The 21,489-nt window shown below is 42.9% G+C and overlaps 1 protein-coding gene across 2 annotated transcripts in view; it reads left to right on the forward strand.

Annotated features, from left to right (window-relative positions):
- Window positions 1–20,968, forward strand: part of angpt2b (angiopoietin 2b) — an 87,490-nt gene extending 66,522 nt beyond the window's left edge. For both annotated transcript variants that reach the window (XM_042338732.1, XM_007906739.2), the window contains exons 5-9: window positions 122–243; window positions 4,654–4,755; window positions 6,357–6,523; window positions 15,871–16,001; window positions 17,311–20,968. In XM_042338732.1, the coding sequence (XP_042194666.1) occupies window positions 122–243; window positions 4,654–4,755; window positions 6,357–6,523; window positions 15,871–16,001; window positions 17,311–17,471 (683 nt within the window). In that variant the 3' untranslated portion in view covers window positions 17,472–20,968. The remainder of the gene's footprint in view (window positions 1–121; window positions 244–4,653; window positions 4,756–6,356; window positions 6,524–15,870; window positions 16,002–17,310) is intronic.
- The last annotated feature ends 521 nt before the right edge of the window (window positions 20,969–21,489 follow it).

The following is a 21,489-nucleotide window of genomic DNA, read 5'->3' on the forward strand; positions in this document are numbered from 1 at the left end:
GTTGTTGTTTCTTCACTACAGTATTATATATATGTCATGCAACTGCCAGGATGGTGGAAGGCGAACTAAATGGACCTTGGTCTTGTTTCTCCAACAAATTCTTATGTTCTTATGTTCTTAGACTATACAGAAGATACAAAGGAAAATCGAGTGTTTAAGGACTGCGCTGAGGTATACCAAGCTGGTCTGACCACAAGTGGAGTTTACACACTACATATGCCCAATACCACTGACACTGTTAAGGTAAGATAGTGGAAATAACAAATGCTTTTTTGTGTGCAATTTTTCTGCTCCTTTCACACCTTCACGTTTCAGGTGCAGAGGCAGGTGAGGGGTTTGTTAGTCACTCTGAATGGATGTTGCTCACTCATTGTGCCTGACAATATAGCTAGTGACTGGCCAAAAAGGAGAGGTATTTGTGTAACATATTTCTCAATGCTGGAAGTCAGCGAGATGTACGTGTTGAATCCAAAGTTCACATTTCAGATCTATGTTGAACTCCTGCTGACAAGACTCTGACTTATATCATTGCTTGGCTTATATCATCATGTTATCAATATCCCGGTCGCTTCAATTAAATTAAAATATGAATAAGAGACCACCCCCCTCTTTATTTCATCACTGGCTTTTAGCATATAAAGTCACATTCTATACATCCCAGTAAGTAAAATATCAGATATAAATTAAATTTAAGTCCAGGAGTTTACTGTATTTCACATTAAATACAACAACAACTTGGATTTACATAGCGCCTTCCACGCTTTACGGCATCTCAGAGCGGTTAATCTGTCATTCTATCTGTCTACTTCCCTCTTGAATCGCACAATTCACTCAGCGTTCCACATCCTCACAACTCTCTGTGTGAAAAACAATCTCCTAAACTCTCTTTTCACTCATCTTCCTGCTATCGTATGCCTCTGGTCTCCAGTCACTGACTCCCATTCTAATGGAAATAGCTTCTCTCTATTAACTCTTTCAAAAATCCGTCTTGGATTTGTACAACAACAACAAATTACAATTTTATAGTGCCTTTCACGTAAGGAGGACGTCCCAAGGCGCTGGACAGTCGGGGATCTGCACCTGAACTTCTATTATACACTAATAAAGGTTTGAAAAAGCATCCATTGGGAATTGGCAAAAAGGGAAATGGAGATTGAGCAGGAGAGTGGGGTTAGAGTAGGTGTGACTCGTGTTCAGAAAAACACCAGCGCTTAGTTGAATGGCGTCTTTTGGAGCTGTAACATTGTCTGATTGCTAAAATTGTTCTATGTTAATGAGACATTCACTGGAAGGGCAATGTAAAATCCAGTGTGATTGGTATAACATGTAATCCATTTAATTTAGTGCTATTTGAAGTAATAAAGTAACACCCGAGCACACATCAATCAGTCTGACCTTTCCCAAGTCCTGGATTGGAAGCGGAGTGGGAGCAAGCTTTCAGAGGTATCTGATTCTCATGATTTATATTGTGGCAGACCATGCATTGCTCAGTTGTTTCCTGTTTCACATTGCAAGCTGTTCTGTGCTCTCCGGTGCTCAGCACAGTGTCTTTTCCCCTGTAGCAGGTTTGCGCAGAGAAATTGAGGCTTCCAGTGAATTATTATACAATACAATACAAAGTTACATTTCTAAAGCGCCTTTCGGAGGTCATGCCAAGGAACGGGATTAGGACCCGAGCTGGGGAGATTGGGATCAGGGATGGTGGAGGGCAGAGAGAGTAGGAGGGTGGCCGAAGGCATGGTCGAAGAGGAGGCTTGCCTTGAAGGAGGCAACGGAGGGAGCAAGGCGATGGGAATGGGATGGAGTTCCAAAGGGTGGGGGCAGAGAGAGGTTAAAGGCTCGACCACCGATGGTGGCCCACTGAAAAGAACCATGTTAGTGGATTCATAAGGCAGATATAGAATCCAGTCAGTTCAGCTGGTTTTCATGATGAAGAACTGCTTTTTATCCGCAGTTGATGGGATACGTTTCCACGGAGTGGAAGAGGATGGTGCAAGGGTTGAAACGATAAAATGTTTCATTTGGCTGTTTATTAGCCTTCTGTGTTTCAGCCCATGATAAAGTGAGCGGTGCCATCCTGTGTGTCAAGAACAACAACTTGCATTTATATAGCAACATTTAGGTAACATAACATCTCAGAGCACTTTACAGTGATGGGGGTTAGACTCTGAACAGGGAAGAGGGGGCAAGGGGGAGATGACCATTTGCACAGTCGAAGAGGTAGGTTTTAAGGTGAGATTTGAAGACAGATAGAAAAGGGCTGAGATGGAGAGGTGAGAGGAAGGCTGGTAGAGAGGTTAGTGGCATTGAATCTGACAAGAACAGTGTTAGGACAATAGGACAGTAATCATTGCTCTTTGGATACTGTAACCCGGTCTGGGTAAAATATGCTAATAAACAGATGGGTTTTATTCTGAAGGTCCAAATGCTTTGCAGATGAGCTGTTTCCATGATTCATTTCTGCAGCTCAAATAATGGCAGAAAAATTATACCCTTTGTATCGTTAAGTGGGCTTTGCATTCACTGTAGGCAGAGTGAGAGTCACCGCAGTACAGATGGTCTGTGAGTGCTTGAAATAACAAGCATTTATTCGGGATGCTAATTAAGTAATTATAGTTAATAAAGGTAAAGTTCCCATGTGTTAGGGGGGGAAAGGCATGCAAATTTGAAACAAAGGGACAACCATTTGACTTAATAAGGACCAATTGCCAGTCATCAACATCTGTCTCCTGTTGTCTCCCAACAGGAATGAGCATTTACATGTACCCTTTGCTTCTTGTCTGTAATATATGTAGAAACAATTTATAACCCGTCCATTCATATCTGTCATCTCGGGCTCTTTCACTGACAAATAATGGGTTCCCAAGCACCAACGGTGCATTTTATGACTCCTTCGTGCTTCTCCACTCGTGTAACAGTGTGAATATTGGAGAATTGGCTGCATCTAACACATTCCTTTATGCTTTTTCAATCTATAAGAACTTTACACTGAAACCCAAATCTTCAATAAAACTGGCTGGATGAGGGTTGTAAAACTTAGTGAGATGGATTTCCAGACTTTTAGTGGATTGTAGAGGATTCCTGCTGCGCACGCTCACCTTCCATTCCACATTTGATTCAGAAATCTGTTTGTGATTTATTATCACACCATGCGCTTACTAGTGGGATATCCAGCACTTCTCTGGTATGAAGTACGCTCAGATCTGCCTGAAGAAACCTGAATATATTTCAATCACTTTTACAGCCAAGCGGGCAGGCAACAGATCACACATTTATAAGTCCAGCTAAGTACTTGCAGCAAGTATCAGCCCAAGAGAGACAGAGCTCTCTGCAGTTTAACAGGACAACTGTTCCATTTGGAGTACTTAATGCTTTGTTTCCTCGAAAGTTCTCTTTTGCCAGAGTAATTGTTGCAGGTTGGTGTGCGAACCTCAATATGGCATTTTTTCACAAATACAATTATCACAAGATCGGTTGGTCAGCCCATCTGATCTTTTCCCTCCAGAAACACCACCATCACAGCAGCTAGGTGTGTGTGTTTAATTGAGTCCCAGTGCCTTGGCATCAACCACCTTTCCTGGTCACCTGCTCATATTGTTAATTTCCTTCTTGGTAAAGAAATACTTGGGCAAGTTTGCTTACTCCACACGCCTAATAATAATCCCTCCAAAAAAAAACAATAATAAATTGATAATTTTCAATCCATGACTGTTTGTCGGACATTGCTGTGCGCAATTGGCTGCCGCGTTCGCCCACAAATATGCAGTCAATTCACTTTACAGTGTGTTCTGTGAAGCGCTTTGGGACGTCCTCCTGACGTGAAAGTGCTATATCAAATGCAAGGATTATTATTATTATTATTATTATTTCTGTCCTGAAATTTCCCCTTTGCAACTCTATAAACCAGTGTCCTCATGAACTACTGTATTGATGCAATCAATCAGTATTGATCTGGGTTTACCTTTCAATCCCTTTTAAAATGTTCACAGCTCTATAAGGTCCTTCTGAGATGTCTTCTCTCAGTAGTTTCTTTTGTTAGGAGTATTATAAATTTGATCCTTTCTTTAATCTGTTCATGCCAGGAAGAGGGTTTGGGGGATGCTGGGACCCATAGTTTGATACCGTGGTGGGAGGATACTGTTATTGAGCTGAAGGGTGTTCATCACCTGAACCAATAAAAAAATGATAAAAAAAGAAGTTTGGATGACCCATCGATTAGGGAATGAGTTTGAGGCAGTGACTGAACATATTGTTAATAATCCTTGTATTTGATATAGCGCTTTATCATGGCTGTCTCAAAGCATTTCACAGAATACACTGTAAATTGAATTGACTGTGTATTTTATGGGCGAAACACGGCAGCCAATTGCGCACAGCAGCGTCCGACAAACAGTCGAAGATTGAGTGACCGAATTATGTACAATAATAAGTCAACCATTTTCTTGTTATTTTTCACTGTTTCAGTGAAAAGAAGTTTGGAATAGACAACAGCAAGTCCTCTCAGCAGGAAAAAAGCATCTTATTGTAGACCTTTGACTAACGGTCTAATGGGAATCGGTTGAAAGTAATGTAATGTCCGAAATGAAACGTGATGAAGCTAAAAACATTCTGAAACTCGCTCACACTGTGACCATTTCGTCTCCTTCTGGGCAGGTTCTCTGTGATATGGACACGAGTGGAGGGGGTTGGACTGTGTTCCAACATCGCCAGGACGGGAAGGTGGAATTTCACCGGGATTGGAAGGAGTACCGGCTGGTGAGCAAACACATGCTGTTTGTTTGAACCGACGGATCTGATGGTTAAAAACGATCAGTGATATTAGGGGAATAATTCTTCACAAACGCATTCTCTGCAGTCGTGTTATTTTGTCAGGAACCAATTGCTGGATGTTAGTGCCTCTGAACTTGGGAACGTGCAAGCGCAGAAAAGTTCACGACAGGTTATCTAGCAAATCCCGTTTTCAAATTTCATCATTCCCCATCTTGCACTTACTCCCCATGTCTCACACTCTGTGTGAGATACCCACAGTGTTGCTCTCCTAGCGCCTGCCAACAATCAGATTTTAATGGGAATTGGACAAAGAGTTGTGGCAAAATAAGAAGAAGGAGTTGGTGGAAAAAGCAGGAGAATAGGATTCGAGTTGATTTCACAGATGCTGAGCTAACACCAGCATGATTATAAAGGGCTCCTTTTCTGATGGAAATTTCTGATGATCACTGGATTAAAAAGAAACTTAGCAACAGGATACAGTGGTGGTGATAAACAGGGAAAAGATTCATCAGTTTGGCAGAGAACATCTAGAAGAGGTCTTCAAGATCTGTTTTCAGTCTCTTGTGTACAATACAGCGTTAGCTTAGAGCTTTGATACACGGATATGGTAGATATCCAATGGTTGTTTCAACAACAACTTGCTTCCATTTGTTGGTGTGCCAACAGAGGCTGGTGAGAATTTGGAATTTGCTGCCGGAAGCTGTGGTTGAAACAAAAGACGTCAATGTAGTTAAAAGGAGGTATCACACGTACATGAGGGAGATGGGAAGAGAGGAAACTAAGACTCGTGAGGAGTATAAATATCATGAGCATTAGTTAGTCCGTATCATTCTCTATAATTCTATGTCGAGGCTTTGATCTTATATCCAGTCCAGACTGCTGAGATGAAATTTTCTTTCCTCTGCTAACTGATGAATCGTTCAGTAAAATGTTGTTGACCAGTTCCAAACTGGCTCGTCATAGATAAATATAAATAATAATCCTTGCATGTGATATATATATTGCTGTAAAGTGTAAGGACTGTATATTTTGTGGGAGAAATATGCAAGTCAAGATGCAAGTGGAGAAGACAAACCTTTTTGGATTTGATCCCATGAAGAAATGGGACACGAGGTTCTTTAAGATTGACCTTAAAGCTTATGTTTGTCGTGCGATGCTGTAGCATTGCTCTCATTAGTAGCAATTGAGTTTTTGTGACTCTGATTAGTTAATTAAATCTTTCCAGTTTAATAGCTCAACAACAAATTCATTAAAGTCTGCGTAATTTTGAACGCAGCTGCTTTGTGAAGTAAACACTTGATCTTAGTCTGCCTGAAAGGTCCCTTCTCTTATTGGGAATGTGACTAATGGGTAATAATGGGTAACACTCTCCCTCAGTCCCTCTGCCTTGCCCCTTCCTTCCCCATCTTTAGGTTGTGCCTGAAGACCTTTCTGTTCAACCGTGCTTCCAATTCCACCCTCCCCCCACCTCCCGGCTTGGCCTCGTGCTCTGGCACTGTAAAGTGCTCTGGGGCGCTACCCTGCATGAGAAGCGCTATAATTGCAAGTTGTAGTGCAGTATTAATTGATTGTTATCCCATCAACAGGGCTTTGGGGACCCAGCGGGCGAATACTGGCTGGGAAATGAATTTGTTCACCTTCTCACCAGCCAGTCTCCACACGTACTGCGTATTCAGCTGAAGGACTGGGATGGAAACGAAGCGTTTTCACTGTTTGATCGATTCTCTTTGGGGAGTGAAGAGCAGAAGTACCGGTGAGTTTGATTTCGGTTCTTCTATAGTCTCCACCATTGTGTTTTCAAGATTTGTTACAAGAAAGCGCACTTGTCAGCCAGACACAAAGTTGGTAGCACTCTTGCCTCTGAGTCTGAAGGTTGTGGGTTCCAGACCCATGGTGGGACTTTGAGCTCAGAGACCAGGCTGACATGCCCATGTAGTGCTAGTGAGGATGCTGTCCTTCAGATGAGATGTTAAACTGAGCTCCCGTCTGTCTGGCTGTTCAGTTGGATGTTAATGATTGCACAGCACTATAATAAATAATAATAATAATAATCCTTGCATTTGATATAGCACTTTTCACGTCTTCTAGACCTCTCAAAACGCTTCACAGAATATACTGTAATGTGAGTTGACTATATTTTGTGGGTGAAACGCGGCAGCCAATTGCGCACAGCAGCATCCCACAAACAGTCTTGGATTGATGTGACCAATTTATTCATGTTTTTTTTTCTTGAGGGATTATTATTCGACGTGTGGAGTAAGGAAACTTGCCCAGGGTTTCACCCCCTGCCGGGAATCGAACCCAGGTCTCTCGCATGCGAGGCGACTTCTCTAACCGCTGAGCTACAGCACTCCACATGAAAAGAGAAGGAAGTTTGTCCCGTATCATGACCAACAATTCATTCAGTTAAAATTGGCCTCTCATTTCCTGGCTGTTTGTGAGACATTGCTATTCTGAGCTGTGCTGTTCTGAGCTCAACAATATTGAGACAAAAATGGTCTTACAGGCTGAAGATTAGATGGAATTTCAGGCTTTAGACCCTTTATGTGTCAGTCTGGTACATTAGTAGCAGAAGGTTGTGAGTTCAAGCCCCTCGTCTGGTCTTGGAATCACATAGTCTCAGCTGACACCACAGGGCAGCGCTGGGAGGTGTTGCATTGTCAGAGGTGCCGTCTTTCATATGAGACGTGAAACTAAAGTCCAAGCTGCCTGTTCAGGTGGACTTTAAAGATCTCGCGGTGCTATTCAAAAAGAGAAGGAAGGTTATCCCCATGTCCTGGCTAACAATCCCCAAATAAAATTGGTGACTCACTCCATGTCGGTTTGTGGAACATTGCTGTGGATAAATTGACTGCCATGTTTTGCTAACAAAATACACAGTCACTGCGCATTACAATATATCCTATGAAGCGCTTTGAGACACCTTGACGATGTGATAAGACGCTGTATCAAATGCAAGGATTATTATCATTATTATTATGCAAGCTGAGTTTGCAAAGAAGTTGAACTGGGGACTCCGGCAAGCATTGTGTTGGCATAGTCAAGCTAAAATGGCTCTGACGGACATTTGAGATTCTGGTGAACTAAGGTAAATGGTAAATGATGTGGCTGGTGCGCTATGTCTGAGTTTAGCTTCATGTAAAGAGTATGGACAATGCACGTCAACTATCTGTGCTTTCTGCTGTGTAACCTGGATGGTTTGTGGCGTATGGTTGCTTGAGTTTATTAAACACAACTTTTTATCTTCATCTTGATGGACTGGAGGACAGAGCAGCAAGCTGTGCTTATTTCCCTGTCTCCCTATCCCTCGGCTCCAGGGGAATATGCAAGAGAGTTTATCATCTTGGAGGCATTGTTTCTGTTCTTCTCCGCCCCCCTGACCATTCCTCTCCTCCTCCAGCCCACCTCCTCTCCTCTTCTCTCTGCTCCTAACTGGGTTATTACTGTGTGGGAAAGCATAGTGTATGATCCCTGGACTTAGCCATAGCACAGTCTTATTTGCTCTCAATGGAGCTCACACGACTTCTCTGCCAGTGGACCATTGACCTATTGAATCTCACTCCCATTATATTCTGTTTATCACAATCAATCCACTGAAAAACAAATTGTCACCCTCTACGAATGCCAGTAGCTTTGAAAGGCAGCGGCCCAAATGGCAACATGACAAAGCCAATGTCAATGTTTTTGCATCTGGTAATATTTATTTGAGATTTGTATGTTAACTGGAATTACAAAACAAATAGATTTTGAGGAGCAAAAAAAAACCTGTGACCCAGGGAGGGGGGCTTGTTTACATTCAGGGTGCTCTCTTATGCTAACAACTTTTGGTTGGATGAATACTCTTCTGTTTTGAGATGCTAAATGATTGATTACAGCCATTGTTTGGGACATCACCAAGAAGAACATTTGAAATCATAGTAGTTAACTTAATGCCATGCTCCTGTTGTAAGAGAATGTTGATTATTATTTGAAGGGAAACTGAGGCTTTGAACTCCTAGGAAATACCATGTTGAAGTCAGGAACATTGGATTGAGTTTTGGTGTCAATGTGGTGAGGAGGCAGTGTGGTGGAACGAACACATTGGAGGTGGAAGTACAAAAGAACAATGAAGCAGTGACTTAAGTTGGGTTCTGCCGAAAAGGCAAAGAAAGGGGGAAACTCACATAGTCTAGGCTGACACTTCAGTGAAGTGCCTTTCATCTCAAAGTGCTTCACAGGATTTACTATATGCAGTGATTGTGTAGGTGAATGCGGCAGACAATTTGCACACAGCAACATCCCACAAACAGCCATGAAGTGAATAAGTGATTTTATTTGGGGGATGGAGCTCTTGGCTAGGACACTGACCAGTAGAAACTCCCTTCTCTTTTCAAATAATGCCACAAGTTCTTTAGCATCTCGGTTTAGTTTCTCATCTGAGGGGCGAGACCTGCAATAATGCAGACACCCCCAGCACAGCTCAGGAGTGTCAACCTAGACTATGTGAGTTCAAAGCCCTGACGTGGGGTTTGAACCCACAACCTTCTGATTCAGAGGCAAGAATATTAACAATTGAGCCAGGCTGACACGCAAATTCCGTAGAGAAATGAATTGAATCTCTGTTTACTGTAAATGTTTTGGAATAGGTTTATGTTTGTATTCCTAACAACAGATTGTAACCAGTTGGATTAAGAAGCCATGTGTTGTTGCTAAAGTTCTTGACGGAAAACTGTTCCTGTTTTTTCACTAAGAGGCTGTTCCATGTGACAACAACAGATTTTTTCCCCCTGAAATTCCCTTTAAAGCTGAAAACCTGCATGTCATAGAATGGAAATGGAAATGGAGTTAACTGGAGGAGTGTTATTGGCTACTGTTGAATCATTCTAGTATCTAGAAGGCTTAGAAGGCAGATGATCTTGCCAGAGATGATGGCTGTTAATGTGCTGCAGGTTCACAGATGGGGATTTATTGACTCTTCAGAGTATTCAAAGAGGTGCTCAGAATCAGGAGGTAACTGCTTGCATTTTGGGAATAGTTGCAACACATTCCACCGGATTTTCAAATCAAGCTTTTCCAAGTCTCTATCGGAACAGAGAAAGTTGAGAGAATAGTAATCCTTACAGAAGCGCTCTGAGACGCTATCCTGCGTAGGGGGCGTTATATAAGTGCAAGTTGTTGTTGTTGTGTTTGATATCAGGAGGCCATCTCAAAGGGCTTCACAGGAATTACTGTCACTGTGTTTCATAGCCGAATTCAGCACTGAAGTTTTTTACACACAGCAATGTCCCACAATGAGCAGGAAGTCAATTGTTTTGTTTAGAGGTAGTTGGCGAGGACACTAGAAGAAACTCCATTCTCTTATATAGTGCCATGGGATCTTTAAGATCCACCTGAGCAGGCAGACAGGACCTAAGACAGTTTAAGACAGTTTAATATCTAATATCTAATATCTAATCTGAAGATGGCACCTCTAACAATGCAATGTTCACCCAACACTACACTACAATCCCAATTTTGGACTTGAACCCACAACCTTCTGACTCAGGTGAAAGTGCTGCCAACCGAGCCAGGTGGACAATGAGATAAAAGTGTTAAAATGAATTATTTTTGATAAAATGAATAGGGAGAAATCTTTTCCATAGGGTGACTTTGGGGCATCAATTTAAGATCATCACTAAAAACAAGGATGAAAGCTCAAAGAATCTATTTCACACACACTGATTATGATGTGAAATGCCTGAATAAAAACAGTGACTCAAATACAATCTATCCTAGCTCTTTTTAAAACAATATAAAAGGATGTGGAGAAAGTGTAGAGGAGTGGGATTAGAGAGCTAATGTCTTTAGAGAAGGGAGTTTCTCTCTCCTGGTGTCCTGGCCAATAAATCCAAATAAATAAAATTGATCACTCACTCCATGACTATTCATGGGGCATTGCCGTGTGCAACTGGCTGCCGCATTTCGCCCACAAAATCCGCTATCTATCCACTTTGCAGTATATCCTGTGAAGCATTTTGAGGCATCTCGACGATGTGATAAGGCGCTATATGGTTCTAATGTGTAGATTTGGAAATGGACTGAGACGAAAGTCATTTAGGGTGTCTTGTGGCTGAATCTCAATCTCTTCTTTTCTCTGTTAAAGACTGTCGATGGTAGCTCAGGATTCATTACCAGACCCTTAGTCCCTTCCACCTCTGGGAATGTGGGTTTGAATCCACTCCAGGCCACACTAATGGTCTGAGTCTCCAGGCTATTGGCTGTTGTGCCTGAAACCTGCTCTGACATTCTCAGTTCAGTCCGGTTCCTCGTGTTTGAAATTTTACAGCATAAAACTGCCCACACCGAGCTTTGGGTCAGATTGAGTGGGAAATGGGAAGAGTTTGGGGTTTGTGTGGAATTACATTCTACGTTTGTGCTGTATCTGAACAGAAATACCTAGTGCCTTTGTTGCTCTAAGCTGGAACTTTCCTTTACAACCACACACTGTACTAGTTTAAGTGTGCTCATAACGAGTGTGTTTTTTCTAGCTCCTGCTATTTTGAATAGATATTCTGGCTTGTAGTTTATTTTCTGCAGTCTACAGACACATTGCACTACCTTTGAACTTGGACCTACCCCCGAGAGAAGTATTTTTCATTGTGGTATGAGATCATAACAGGACGTCGACTGCCAACTTCATGCTGGGAGTATGGTCTTTGCTGGATTCCCTTTGGTGTGTAATTGACCGTACAAACATTTGTCCCTGAGAACCTGCCGTAATTCTGAAATCAAACTAGAGTGAGCGATTGAGTAGCATCCTTTGAGGCCTGGCTATGACATGTAAAGGCAATAATTCTCACCAGAAGCACCGCGCTCTGCAAATTGGCTGCACAATACAGCACACCACGCCTCTTGCTTTCACACGGAATATCTGCGCGCAGAACTGTGGAAATGTACAGAACAGAGAGAGCCATTGTTTGTATCGTCGTGTTAGAGATCTCAATGGGCAAGGAGGAAACTGAGCAAAAGAGTTGGACCACAGATAATTGACGAAGGTGGTTTCAATTCACTGCTGTTCGCAGATGTTGCTATGGACTAATCGTCCATAAAATACACAGTGACGCTGCTTTCCAGTAAACCCTATGAAGTACTTCCTGAGATGGTGTTTGCCATGTGAAAAGGCACTGTATCAAATGCAAGGATGATTGTTAATCTTTTGGTGAGGAGTAAGCAGATAAGCAGGTTTACGTTGTGTAACAATCCAATGAAGCTGTGAGGTGATTCCTAGGTAAATGGTTAACATGCTGCATATGTGAGAGCAACAAACGAGGTGCGAAGTGAACTGAGTTTAATATTGCACAATTCTGGCTGCATTTGTTTCTAATTTTCTTGCAAGTTCCCAATTTTATTCTTTGCAAGGATTATCAAATATTATTATTATTATTATTGTGCAAACTCTTCATTTCGGTCATCTTTCCTATCTCCTACCCGTACCTCGGGTGCCCAGCCAGCAGCGTCAAGCACTTTGAGACATCCTCCTGATGTGGACGTTCCTGTGTAAATATAAATTGTATTGTATTCCTCGGCAGATCCGCGGAATCATTGTGTCAATAATTTACAAACGATTACGGCTTTATCGTGTGCAGTTTCCCCTTCTCACCATTCCCCTTTTCTTAAGCGCTCCGTCATGCTCTGTCAAGTTCTGTATTGAAACAATCCCAAAGTTAAGATTTTCATCAATGCAGTTTTGGTCGATCCACCCACACATGATAATACAATAATAATCCTTGCATTTGATATTGTACCTATATCAAACATCTCAAAGCTTTTCAGAAACTCTCTCTGTTGAGCACTTTATTTGGCCTTGAGGCTTTTTNCTCCAGGCGAGTGAATAATAATAATAAAAATCATCATCCTTTCATTTGATGTAGCACCTTATCACATCATTGAGACATCTCAAAGCACTTCACAGGATGTACTGTAAAGTGAATTGACTGTATATTTTTGTGGGCAGCCAATTTGCCACAGCAATGTCCATGAGCAGCTCAGTAGTGAGTGACCAATTTTATTTGAGGGATTGTTGGCCAGAGACAAACTCCCTTTTTTTGTGGAAAGGTTGTGAAATCTGGAACTCTCCGCAAAAAGGCTGTGGCTGCTCCATCCATTCAATTTTTCAAGACTGAGGTAGATAGATTTCTGTTTGGTAAGGGTATTAAGGGATATAGGGCAAGGGTGGGCAATGGGAATTGAGCTCCAGATCAGCCATGATCTTAAAGAATGGTGGGACAGGCATAGAGGGCTGAATGGCCCACTCCTGTTCCTATGTTCCTATGCTTTCAAGTAGTGCCGTGGGATCTTTAACGTCCGCCTGAACAGGCAGACGGCGCCTCAGTTTAACGTCTCACCCAAAGGACGGCACCTCCAACACCCTCAGCGCAGCATTGAAATGTCAGCTTAGCTGATGTGATTCCAAGTCTCAACGTGGGGCATGAGCCCACAACCTTCTGATTCAGAGGTGAGAGTGCGACCACTACGTCCGGCTGACACTCCAATCAGAGAACCCCAGATCATCTATAGGCTGAAATTCCAGAACAGCAATTGTAGTGGAGAAACCCCAAATAGCATGAATTGGCTGCCGCATTCACCTACAAGATACAGTCACCACACTTCACAGAAAACTGTGAAGCACTTTGAGGCGTTCTCAATGATATCCGTTCTACAGCAAGTGCAAGGATTTTTTTTTTATTTTTTATATCATATCAAATAGCTGAAATGTTTTGCTCCCCATGCAAAAACATTGAGTTGAATTTTGGCTCTTGCTGGAGAGGTGATGTTACAGACTTGTGAGTCCTTTGTGAGGACAGAGTAGAGAGTGGGGTGCAGGGGAATTAGCCTCAGCAGGAGGTTCCCAGTCCTGAGAAAATATGTTTCAACTTGCGCCTGTAACTTAATGTTATGTTTGTAACATTGGATTGTGTTTCAAGGCAATAAATCCTGGGACATGGCACAAAGGAGGTTTGTTGAGATGATGGGAGCACTGGTTTGGAACACTACAAGAGCAGTAACATTGTGAATAGAAAGTCCAGTGGAATCTGTTATGGGATTTTCCAGATTATATTTTGATGAATGTTCTCATGACTTCAAACAGCACTGGACTATAGATCACGTAAAATAGTTTCCAGCCTTCAGTGATCTCTGGTCTGTGTCCACCCAAATAATATTAACAGTGACATATCAGTGACCGTCGATACAAATGTTAGAGACTGTCTTCATATCGTTCTTTGTTTTTATCTGTAATTGTCCTCTCATCCTATGGAAAAGGCCACCACATTGTACAGAGGGGTTCAGCAACACTTCACACGTGCACACCACCTTTCACATAGTTAATTAAAATAATAATAAACCTTGCAATTGACACAGCACCTTATCACGTCTTTGCGACATCTCAAAGCGCTTCACAGAACATACTCTAAAGTGAATTGACTGGATATTCTGTGGGCGAAATGCTGCAGCCAATTGTGCACAGCAGTGTCCCACAAACAGTTGTGGACTGAGTGACCATTTGAAAAATGTTTCAAAGGTGTTGTCCTCTGAGGACAGGGCAGTGTGACATGTTGGAGGTGCAATCTTTTAGATGATTCAGTAAAGTGAGGTTCCGTCTGCTTGTTCAGGTGGACGATAAAGATCCCATGGGCACTATTCGAAAAGAGAAGGTAGTTTATCTCTCCCAGTGTCCTGTACAACAAATAAAATTGGTCACTCACTCCATGGCTCTTTATGGGACATTGCTGTGGGCAAATTAACTGGTAAATTGCCAACAATATACAAAGTAATGGTAAATCCTGTTCATCACTTTGAAACAGCCTCCTGATGTGAAGGTCAAATTTGACTATTTATTAACATTGAATTATTATTTATTAGTATTAAATCATTATTTATTAGTATTACATTATTATGTATTAGTCTTAAATCATTGTTTATTAGTATTAAATTATTATTTAATAATAATAATTATTCGAATTCCAGATACTCATCCTCACCTACAAGGCCATTCACGGCCTCGCTCCCTCCTACCTCTCTGACCTACTATCCCCCTACCTACCTGCCCGTACCCTCCGTTCCTCTGGCTCCGGTCTGCTCCACATCCCCCGCCCCAACCGCCCCACTATCGGTGGCCTTCAGCCTCTCAGCCCCGAGGCTCTGGAACTCTATCCCCCAGTGCCTTCACCGCTTCCTCCCTTTCCTCCTTCAAGGCCGGTCTCAAGACCTTTCTCTTTGACGGTGCCTTCAGCTCCCCTCTCGACTCTCTACTCCCTCCTCGCTCCCTCCCTTCCCTCCCCTCACCCTGACCATTTCCCCCCTGCTCGGGTCCTGACCCAACTGTCCAGCGCTTTGGGACGTCCTCCTGACGTGAAAGGCGCTCTATAAATGGAATCTTGTTGTTGTATTTATTAGTATTAGTATTAAATTATTATTTATTAGTATTAAAGCATTTTTCAGGGGTGAGTGAGGGGTGGGAGGGAGACAACTGAAGTTGCAGGGGTTTTTTAGATAAATTTGAAAGTGGCTTGAATTCATTTAGTTCCCCTTCTTGTCAGATAATGTCGGAACACTTAAAGGTTCCCAGATAAGGAACCTGAATGATATCATATAAAATTACCGCCATGTGAATTATTGTGTGAATATTTGAGTTGTACTTAAAAAAATGAATCATTGTTTTTCACACCATTAAGATGTCTCCTTGGGATGTCCTCCCAACATGAAAGGCCCTATATAAATGTAAGTTTGTATGTATTGTCTCAAAGAGCATCTCCGGATTTTCTGTAAAGTGTAGTGACTGTGTATTTTGGCTTGGCGAGTCTCTTTGTGTCCTTTGCTTGTGGTCACTTGGTGTCAAACTCCGCCATTGTTCAGCGCTCAAAGACGTCACAACTACAACAACAAACTGCACTTATATAGCGCCTTTCACGTCGAGAGGACATCACAAGGCTGTGGTTCTGCCTCCGAGCTGCCCCGAGTGAAGAGTGCAAATCTTCGTGATGTTAATGGAAACTTCAGGGGGGGACGTTATTTTTACAGACATGAACTGAAGACTTGAATTTTTCACCATCTCCAATCTCACTGTGTCTCTTTCTCTCTCAGGCTCCACGTAAAGGGTTACAGTGGCACAGCCGGCAGAACCAGCAGCCTCACTCCTTCTGGGACACGATTCAGCACGAGGGACGAGGACAATGATGAATGTGGCTGCAAATGCTCGCAGATGGCGTCTGGAGGTAAGATCGAAGAGTTTCATTTTCCGGCTATCTGTCCTCCGAACCCAGAAAATCGCGTTCAAAGACATCGCATTTCAACAACGTGACCTCCATTCGTGAGACCAAAGAGCAGGAGCATCAGTGACTCCGATCACAGACACAACAGCTCACTCCAGTGGAGCAGAGGTGAGAGCTGATGTGGCCCTCCCTGTTCCCTCCTGTCTCCTCTCCCCTCCCCTCAGCTCATAGACTGACGTTTGTCCTCATCAAGGAGAATTTATCAGTCCTAGAAAACAGTATGTTTCTCTCGTCTATTGCAAACACAGACACACACACGCGCACAGACCTACATACACAGACATACACTCCAGGATCACTGCTATCCAGACAGAATATCTGGCAGACATCAAGTTCTGGATGAGACCTAACTTTCTTCAGTTGAACACGACCGAGGCTTTCCTGATTGCCTCCCGTCAGCGTCTCCACACCTCAGGCACTGATAGCATCACCGTCCATGGATGCACACTCCACCTTACCAAGCCATTCTGGAATCTTGACATCTTGTTTCACCCGCAACTATCCTTTCTATCCCACATCAGTGCAATGACCCGCTCTGCTTCCCTCACCTCCGCAACATCACCCGTCTCTGCCACTGTCTCACACCACAGGCCACCATACATTAATTCATAATATCCAGGCTTCACTATGCAAAGTCCCTGCTTGTCGGCCTCTCCAACTCCTCCATCCATATGCTGCAGATCATCCAGAATTCTGCAGCTCGTGTCCTTTCCCGCATCAGGCTTCATGACTCTATCACCCCCATCCTCGCCCGACTCCACTGGCTTCCCATCATACAGAGGATACGTTTCAAATCCTGGTCCTCACCTTCAAAGCCCTCCATGGCCTTGCTCCCCCCTTCCTCTGTGACCTCCTAACCCCCTACCATCCTGCCAGCTCCCTATGCTCAGAGGGCTTCAGCCTGCTTCATGTCCCTCGCCTCACCTGCTCCACCATCGGCGGGCCAGCTTTCAGCCACTCTGCCCCCACCCACTGGAACTCCATCCCACAGTCCCTTTGCCTCACTCCCTCTCGTGCCTCCTTCAAGGCACGTCTCAAGACCCTCCTCTTCGACTTCACCTTGGGTCACGCTCCCACACTCCCTGCCCTCCACCACTCCCGATCCAACCCCCAGGTCGGGTCCAAATCCTTGACTGTCCAGCGCCTTGGGACATCCTCCCGATGTGAAAGGTGCCGTGTAAATGTAATCTATTGTTGTTGTGATGAAGGAACCTTGTCCAGGTTTCACTCTCTTTGTCTATTCTTTCTGCAGGATGGTGGTTTCAGGCCTGTGGACCTTCTAACCTGAATGGCATGTATTACTCAGGCCGGATGAACGCAATTCGATTTAATGGGATCAAGTGGCACTACTGGAAGGGCACACACTACTCCCTCAAGTCCACCACCATGATGATTCGACCTGTGGGATTTTGAGCAGAAGCACAGGAAATCAGTTGAGGAACCCCCTCCCCCAGGCAAGGAGCACTCCACGGTCACCACACGACCCCCTGTTCCGTTTGTTCCACATGTTGACTGTCACTAGGGTCTTGCAAAGTTGAAGAGGCTCTGTTGACCACAGCAATCTTTCTGTACCTCCTTTGGCCCTCAAAAGTGTTGATGAGGAGATTCTCTCGGAGGGAATGTGGGAAGGAGAATATTAAATGCATTTCAACTAGTGTCTGAAAGTAACAAGCCCCTCTCTCCAACCCTCCCCTCCCTCTAGGTTTTTTGCAGTTTAACCTGACTGATGCCAATATCTTGCTTGTTGACGTAATCCAGATTTGGTAAATAGATTAGAAACTGTTAAATCCTTCTTCTCGCTCCCCCCACCCCCTCCGGAGTCATGATCATCCTGTTTACATTTCCATGTCTCTCCCCTCAGCAGAGACCAGCTCCACTGATTGCATTAAAATGAAATCAGTACACTCCACGTCCCCATACCAGAACTTGGGAAAAACTCTGTTCCAAGGAAACACTGATGTCTTTTCCTCAGTGTATTGGCCATCACTGCTGGGTTTTGTTACAACCGATGCTGTCATTCGTTCAAACTTCATCTTGCTTTGATGTGAGTTTCACATTTTGTAACTTAATGTTTTATAGTGAGCACGATAAATAATTAACGGCCTTCTCATACCCATGTCATTTCTCTTTCTCTCACTCCCTCCTGTCACATCTTCCAATACATCAGTTGGACAAATTATTGGATGATTTTATCTGGAGCCCATATTAGAAGTTGAAAGTTTCCCCAGTTGCTGATCTTCAGCTGGATCGAAGGAGGAAAATGTGATGTGTGATATCACCAGTGAGAATATCACATGTTGCATTTTTGCCCCTTCCCCATCCAAAGAATTTTGGCAGTAATACAATAATTTGGGATCTGGGAATCTGCACGATGATGTTCAAGGATCCCTCTGATTGACCAGGGAGCTGACTCAGGATAAGGGTGGACAATGCACATGATGCTGATATTCAATGTGGCTACAAAACATGTTGTTGATCTGAATTAGGAAGAGCCTTAAAGCAGTCAGCTTCTTTTAGCTGCTATTAATTTGTCAGAACAAGCTTGTATTGTTAGTCTAATAAATACAAGAACTGCTCTTGCTTTAAAGTCCCATCATGTGCATAAACCTAATTAGCTGTTTAACAGTATATGAACTTTGAAATGATTGCAATAGCTGAGCCAGACTGGTTGGGAAAAACAGTTAATTTTTTTACAAGGAGTTTCAGTTTGGGGGAGAATTCAGAGGTTCTTCTCTGCAGTAATGTGTTTAATTTATCTATTTTCCCTGTGTTTTTGCACATCTGCCACTGCGTTGGTGGATGACTGACCTTCTCTCGGGCAACTAGAGATACAGGGAAACAGCAAAAGTGACCTGTGACTCTTGCTTGCTTTACATTATACCTGTACGGAAACTGTGGGCCATTATTGGTCAGGTCAGTGGGAGGTGGAAGCGAGAGGATGGGGACATGAACTCTAATTGCTCTCTGGCTTTGCTACTTCCTGACAACAGATTTCACGGCAACTGTAGAGGCCGCTGCTAAATGCTACAAAGATACTGGCTAAATAAAGGTGACTGGCTTTTGGTATTTGCTCCTTCCAACATACAGTGACTGGTGTGTGCAGTCTGATGTGGCTAGTTTCAGGAGATGTTTTATTTCTTCTGTTTATCTAATCTCTTACTTAGCAAAGCCAGAGATTGAGTAGTATATTGCATTAAAACGCCCTCTGTCTTTTCTCTTCTAGAGACCCAGATTGAAATTCAGGTCTAAGGCGCCCAATGGGATAAGTATCTGCTCAGGCAGCTCAATGGCTGCTCAGTGCAATGGACTATTTTGTAGGCAAACATAGCAGACAATTTGACGAGACATTCCGGGTGAACACGTACTCACAAGGGTATGAAATGATTCCAAATTGCCACTAACTTTGCAATCTTTAAAGGAGATGAAAGTTTCTGGTGGGAAGCAGGAAGTGTCAGTCTGGTTGGGTGGATGGTGCTTTGGGGAAATTGGAGTCTGGACACTTTATTGGAGAGGAAGTAAAGGAAGTTTTTTTTAAAAAAAGTGTAAATATGTTGTGTTTGATTTGGGAGTGCTTCGTTCTGACGAGCAGTAAAACGTGGAGGTCACCACCCAAAGCATTGGTCTTTTTTTTTCTTCATTGCCAGCAGGATGGGGGTTACGAGGAGAACAGGAGGGGGTATATGCTGGAGGGATGAGATAAGATCAGACTAAAGGACCTACTTCATTCAAAGCAAACTTATAATTTTAATGAAACGTTTGGAATCTTCATTTTGCTCAAGTGAATTTGAGAAATACGAGAGAAGCAAGGGATGGGGGAGACGGGGTGGGGGGGAGACGGCTTTCCTGGGTTTACGTCCTTACCTCCTGAGTACAAAAGGGGGCGGCCACAATCCCATCCCCATTAGATCAGATGATTTAGGTGTCACATTGGTGACATCCATTGTGTACAAACACGGTGAGGTAGTGAGAGTGCAGGAACACACAGCTGGGCCAGTGATTGGTAGTCTACCCTGCTTAAGCGTAATTGTGAATCTGATTTTAATTGCCATTCTATTTGCTGTTAGCATTGAGAAATTACCAGTGATCCTAATCGATTATTAATCATGTAATCCTATTAATCTTCCATTTTATCCCCCCTCTCCCCCACCCCCCCACACACACACCTTAATCGCCAGCATAATGCACAAATCACATGTTGAACTTTAGTCTGTTAAACAAACGCTGGTGGTAAATCCTGTGGTTTAATTCCTAAATTAAACAATTGGGAGTATGTTCCCAGCAGGACATACCATACCAGGTTGAGCAACAACATTCATTTATTTAAAGTTCAACACGATTGTTTTTTTACAGGAACAACTAAGGCCAATCAATTAAAAACCTCTCTCTGAATTGTACTGTAACTCGACCATTCTTATGTTTGCGAATCCTCTAGGTCATGTCAAAGTAAATGGAACATGAGTGAAAGATTCAACTAATTTTCCTGCTTAAATATACACTCATCCAGCATTCAAAGCTTTAAACCCAGTCTATTGGTCGTTATTTCTGGGAAACAAATCTGTTATGATATTACCTTAACAGTTCCCCCACTTCTAAATACTGTAAAAGATTACCGTTAATCTTTTTTAAGAATATATATTAATTGTACATCTGTTTTATGTATTCAACACTTTTAATATCCTTTACCTTGGGCATAAAATTTACAGTAGTCATTTGGGATAATTTAATTATTTGATTTTCTTTTAATGTTCATCCAATATATCATATAGAACTGTGTAACAATGTCAGGATGTTTCATTTTTGTATTAAAGGGATAATATATAAAATAAATGTTTCCGAACTTTCCCCCTCACCCCACCACAAATCTGACTTTTGTTTTGTGTCCGTGTGGAGTAACAGGTGTTAAACAATGGCTGCCTTGGCATCACATAGTGCAAAGATGGAGTGGGAGATAGGAGTGTGTAGGTGTGAGGTGAGCGAAGACACGGTCAAAGACCAATGGGGAAGAAATGGAGGAAGCATGGTAAAGGCATTTACGGAGTGTGTCAGACCAAATAGACAGAAAGCCCTCCCTCTGGTGGTAGGTTTGGAGATAATTAATAATAATCCTTGCATTTCATTATAGCGCCTTATATCGAGACGTCTCAAAGCGCTTCACAGAATACACTGTAAGATGAATTGATTGTATATTTTGTGGGCGAAACATTCAACCTTGCTTTTTTCAAAGCTACCTTATCTATAACAACAACAACAAATTACACTTGTACAGTGCCTTTCACGTTGGGAGGACGTTCCAAGGTGCTGGACATTCAAGAATTTTGATCCCAGCTGGGGGTTCAGATCAGGAGGGGTGAAGGGCGGGGAGGGTGGGGGGTGGAGTGAGAGCGAACACTCTGCAGCTCCAGAGTTTTGCTTTTTCTGGCTTCGTCTTATT

The sequence above is a fragment of the Callorhinchus milii genome, unplaced genomic scaffold, assembly GCF_018977255.1.
Source record: "Callorhinchus milii isolate IMCB2004 unplaced genomic scaffold, IMCB_Cmil_1.0 Scaffold10, whole genome shotgun sequence".
Lineage (NCBI taxonomy): Eukaryota > Metazoa > Chordata > Chondrichthyes > Chimaeriformes > Callorhinchidae > Callorhinchus > Callorhinchus milii.